The sequence below is a fragment of the Fonticula alba genome (assembly GCF_000388065.1).
Source record: "Fonticula alba strain ATCC 38817 unplaced genomic scaffold supercont2.15, whole genome shotgun sequence".
In the NCBI taxonomy this organism is placed as follows: Eukaryota; order Rotosphaerida; family Fonticulaceae; genus Fonticula; species Fonticula alba.
Genome location: NW_009242985.1, coordinates 62,375 through 67,100, shown reverse-complemented (window position 1 = coordinate 67,100; position 4,726 = coordinate 62,375). Strand labels below are relative to the sequence as shown.

The following is a 4,726-nucleotide window of genomic DNA, read 5'->3' as shown; positions in this document are numbered from 1 at the left end:
TCGCCACACACACACACACACACACACACACACACACACGCCATGGGTTCCTCCTCTTCGAGCTTGAAGTCCGGGGTCAACTGTGCGCCCCCTCCGCCGCTTGTGTTGCACCGCCTCGCGCCCCCCCCCCCTTTGCCCGCCTTCCCGTGCCTGACTCCCCCGCTTGCGCCGGCCCAGCCGACAAGTACCGGACCCTGCAGGACGTGCAGGCGGCCCTGCGCAAGGCCAACCTCGAGTCCTCGAACCTCATCTTCGCCATCGACTACACGGCCTCCAACTTGCAGACCGGCCAGGAGTCCTTCGGTGGCCGGTGCCTGCACTGGCTGGACCCGAACCGCGACCAGCAGAACCCCTACCAGCAGGCCATCAATGTCATCGGCGCCACGCTGGGTGCGCTTGCCCTTGGGCCGGCGCTTGCCGGCGCTGCCTCCCCCCCCCCCCCCTCGCCCACTGACCCCCTGGCTTTTGCAGAATCCTTCGATGAGGACAAGATCATCCCGGCCTACGGGTTTGGCGATGTCAACACTCGCGACGTGGGGTGCGTTGCGCGCGACGTGGACACACCCGGCCGCCGCCCGGCCTGACCCTGTGCTCACCCCTGCCTCTCCCCCCCCCCCTCCCGCCTCCTTGCACGCTCTGGCGCTCAGTGTCTTCCCGCTGCATGTGGACCCGCGTGGGTGCCACACCTTCCAGGAGGTCATGCAGCGCTACATCGATGTGACGCCGCATGTGCAGATGTCCGGGCCGACGTGCTTCGCGCCGGCCATCAACGTGGCCCTCGAGATCGTCCGGCAGAACCGGAACCAGGTGCGTGCGGGCGTGCTCGGGCCGCTGCCCGCCGGGCGACCAACCATGCCGACCCCCGCTGACCGTGTGCATCGCCACCTCCCCCGTGCCGGCCTGGCCCCCGTGCGCAGTACCACATCCTGGTCATTGTGGCCGACGGCCAGGTGTCCAACATGAAGCGCACGCGCGACGCCATCGTCGAGGCGTCCAACTATCCGCTGAGCATCGTGCTGGTGGGCGTCGGCGATGGTCCGTGGGACCAGATGAAGCACTATGTACGTGTTGGCGCGCATGCGCCGGTGTGGGGTTCCTTCGTGTCTGCCCTGGCGGACCCCTCCCGCTGGCGGGGTGTTCCTCTCACTGACACGCGTGCATCCATGTGTGTCTCCGTGCCCATGCATCCGTGCGCACGCCTGTGCGCACCCCCATGCACCCCCACGCACGGCCGCGCACACAGGACGACATGCCCGGCCGGCGCTTCGACAACTTCCAGTTCGTCAACCTCCATAAGATTGTCAAGCAGAACCCCTCCTACCCGGACCCGGCGTTCGCCCTGGCCGCCCTCATGGAAATCCCGGCGCAGCTGAAGGCCATCCGCCGGCTGGGGTACATTTGATCACCAAGGCAACCTCAATACAACCAAACCCCGACACGCACGCACGCACGCACGCACGCACGCACACATGGGATGCTGGCCGGGCGGGCGGGGACATGCCGCGATCTCTACTGGTGCCGGAGGGCGGGCCGCGCAGCACACCCCGGGGCCGCCGCCGGTCGGACGCCGCACGTCGGCGAGTCCGGCAAAAAAAGGCCCGCAAATTAGGCCCCTCCGGCGCCACACACCGCATGGCCGCGTAGCTCAATTGGATAGAGCACCTGACTACGGATCAGGAGGTTGTGTGTTCGAGCCGCATCGTGGTCAGTCCCTTCTTTTTGCCCTGCGGCAAGGCCCGGAGCCTGGGCTGGCGCGCCGTCGGGACGGAGCGCGGGCCCGGCCTTTTTTCAGGGGCACCCCCCCCCTCCGTCACCGCCCCCCTCGGCAGACCGGCCGGGGGTTGTTTCTTTTATTCTTTCCGCGTTCCTCCCCTCCCCCCGAAGCGCGCGAGGTGCGTGCGCGGCACATTGCCGGGCCAGCTGCAAAAGAGAAGCCTGTCCGAACCAGGACTCGAACCTGGGACATTCTGTGTGTTAGACAGATATGATAACCATCTACATCATTCGGACTGGGGGAGGACCCGCGCCGACGGCCACATATTGCGCGCCTGGGGAGGAAGAGCCGGGCCGCGCACCGGCACAGGGCTTCATCCCCCCCCCCTCGGCCGGCACGCAGCAAGTCCGCGAAGGGGGGGGGTAGGGCGAGAGAGAGAGAGAGAGAGAGAGAGAGCGAGGGGACTTGAGCGGGAAGAGGGTCACCGCGCGGCCGCCGGCCGGAGAGGCGGGGGGGGGGCGCAATCAAATGTGGAGAGGGGCCAAAAAAGAAATGTGTGATTGGAGTGGGACTCGAACCCACGCGGTTTCCCACCAGTGCCTTAAACTGGCGCCTTAACCACTCGGCCATCCAACCTTCGGATGCATGGGCACCCTGCGTGTGGGCACAAGTAGCTGGAGACGCAGAGGCGTGGGGTGCCGTGCGCCCGGCCGCGCCTCCGCCGTTCTCGCAGCCGGCATGCCCCCCCCCCCCCCTGCGAGTGGCTGGTGGGCTCGCGCGCGCGCGTGCGGGCCATCGGGCTGCGGGTTGGTGTGGCTCTCGGGGAGGGGCCGAAGCACCGCCTGTGGCCTGTCCGCCGTGGGCCGGCTCCCGCGCGAGGGCATGCAGGCATTGCTTCCGGGGCCCGGGGGATGGCCGCCGTGCACCGGCAAGCAGCCGCCATGCCGAGAGGCACGCGCCGGCCGGCTGGCCACGCGCGTGCGGCGTGGGACCGGGTCGGGCCGCGCTTGCGGGCGCCGGCGCCAGCGCCCGGGGCGTTGTCCCGGCCGGAGCGGCAGCCGCACGTGGGGCTATCCTTCACAGGGCCCCGCGGGCCGATCCTTGCGCTCTTGCACTGCCACACGCGCGTGGCCCCGGGGCGACAGGGGGGGGGGTGCCCTTCTGCATCAGCCCGAGCAACCCCGTGGCCGGCGGCGTGTGCCGGCGGCTTTGTCTCTGCTGTCGGGCTCGTGCGGCCGTGACCGGGCAAAAGCACATCCACACCCCGGCCGGGTGCTTCGATGGTTGTCGGCCGGGCGCAGGCAGCAGCGCCTTGCGGCCGGCCGGGGCAGCGGGCCCAGGCCGCGAAGGAGATCGATGACACGCACGGCCTGCCGGCGCGAGGCGAGGCGAGGCGAGGCGGCGTCACACCGCCACCCGGGCGAGGCGTTTTATTTTTCCCAGGGCCCGCATGTGTCAAGCCTGTTTAGCTCAGTTGGTAGAGCATGGGACTCTTAATCCCAGGGTCGTGGGTTCGAGCCCCACAGTGGGCTTCTCTTTTGCCTCGGGCCGCCCTTTTTTTGCCCGCCGGGAGAGGGGCAAGCGCGCTGGCGCCAGGCGCGGCCATCGCCACCGGCGGGCTGACGCGCGTCTTGGCCGGGCCGTCGCCCGAGCCGACGCTGCGGGGTCCCGGCGGAGGACCGACGACGCGAAGGCCGCCAGGGGCGCCGGTCGGCCCGGCATCGACGCCCCCCGGGTGCGGAGGGGGGCATTGAAGCGGAGAAAGCCTGGCCGCCCCGCCGAGCATCGGTCAGCAGCCCGGGGCCGGGTCCGGGCGAGGAGCGGTCGCTGGCCATGGCCCAGCGGCTCACCTGCCGGCCCAAGGGCCCGGGCGCCGCCCAGCGGCTGGGGCGCTTTTTGGGAGGCCGCCCAGGGGCAGGGGCCAGCCGCCGGGGAGACTCGGCGCGTCCGGCTGCGTGCGCCCCGCGCAACCCCGGCACGCGCGGCCCGGGCCCCAATTGAAGGGGAGTCCACGGGCCGGGGCGGGCCGCTGCCCGGCTGGGCGGGCGAGACTCTCGGCCGGTCGGCGGCGCGTGCCCGCTCGGGCTGCGGCAGGTCCCGGGCACCGGGGCCGCCTGGCGGAGGATCGGGCGCCTGGCAGCCGGGCTCGCCGCGCGCCCCGGCGCCCTTGCTCGGGGCCCGGGAGCCACGCCCGCCGGGCGACCTGCCCGCCTGCCGGACCGGTGTGCCGGGAAGACGCCGCCGGCCGGCGCCGGGCGCGGTCCGGGACTGCGGGGGGTGCATCTTGGGCCTGGGCGCCAGCGCGTGGCCCCGGGCGTGCCGGCCTGCGCGTGGCCCCGTCCCGCCCGGGTCCCACCGGCGCAGCCCGGGGTCCTGGTGCCGCCGGGCGCCGGGCCGCCACCCGACGCGGGAGGGCGTGCCCGTTCGGCTGCCATGGGCAGGGGCGCCCTGTCGGCACAGGGAGGGGGCGCCGCGGGCGGCGGGGCTTGTGCGCCGAGGAGCCCGGCACATCGCGCCCGGCGGCCAGCACACTGGCCACGAGGCTAAAACCCCGGCGCCCGCGCCTGCATGCAAGGCCCCATAGCTCAGTTGGTTAGAGCGTCGTGCTAATAACGCGAAGGTCGTCAGTTCGATCCTGGCTGGGGCCAGCTTCACTTTTGCCGGCCTTGCTCCGGGTTAACTGAGTTGCCGGGCGCGCCGTCCCCTTAACACGGCGCCTGCTTTCGCCCGGCAGGGATCACGTGAAACTCCAGAACGCCCCTCGCCCCGGCCCCGCGAGGGGCGGCCCGTACCCGCCCGGCCGCCGCGCCCGCATGAAACGCCCCCAATGAACGCGCCGAGCGGCAGCCGGCCCAAAGAGAAGGCACCCCGCGCTCGAGCGCGGAGCCGGGCAGACAGCCGGCTCCGCCCTTGGGAGGGGGAGATTGGCTGGCCGGGGGGGGGGGGGAATTGCTTCATCTCTTCCCTGATTGTGCGTCCGCGGGGCGCGCGACATACGGCGCGGGGGGGGGG

At 71.8% G+C, this 4,726-nt stretch overlaps 1 protein-coding gene and 5 non-coding genes across 6 annotated transcripts; 4 read left to right on the top strand and 2 right to left on the bottom strand.

Annotated features, from left to right (window-relative positions):
* Window positions 1-17: 17 nt before the first annotated feature.
* Window positions 18-1,438, top strand: H696_05881 (hypothetical protein). Its single transcript, XM_009499670.1, has 6 exons — window positions 18-82; window positions 178-390; window positions 472-538; window positions 648-807; window positions 918-1,061; window positions 1,244-1,438. Exons 1-6 carry the CDS (start codon window positions 43-45, stop codon window positions 1,400-1,402), a joined length of 783 nt encoding a protein of 260 aa, XP_009497945.1. The 5' UTR covers window positions 18-42; the 3' UTR covers window positions 1,403-1,438.
* Window positions 1,439-1,634: 196 nt separating this feature from the next.
* H696_05880 lies at window positions 1,635-1,708 on the top strand. The gene has a single exon. It is a non-coding gene; the product is annotated as a tRNA-Arg (tRNA).
* Window positions 1,709-1,936: 228 nt separating this feature from the next.
* On the bottom strand, window positions 1,937-2,010 carry H696_05879. The gene has a single exon. It is a non-coding gene; the product is annotated as a tRNA-Val (tRNA).
* A 261-nt stretch (window positions 2,011-2,271) lies between these two features.
* H696_05878 lies at window positions 2,272-2,350 on the bottom strand. The gene has a single exon. It is a non-coding gene; the product is annotated as a tRNA-Leu (tRNA).
* Window positions 2,351-3,173: 823 nt separating this feature from the next.
* On the top strand, window positions 3,174-3,246 carry H696_05877. Its single transcript has one exon. It is a non-coding gene; the product is annotated as a tRNA-Lys (tRNA).
* A 1,042-nt stretch (window positions 3,247-4,288) lies between these two features.
* On the top strand, window positions 4,289-4,362 carry H696_05876. Its single transcript has one exon. It is a non-coding gene; the product is annotated as a tRNA-Ile (tRNA).
* Window positions 4,363-4,726: the final 364 nt, after the last annotated feature.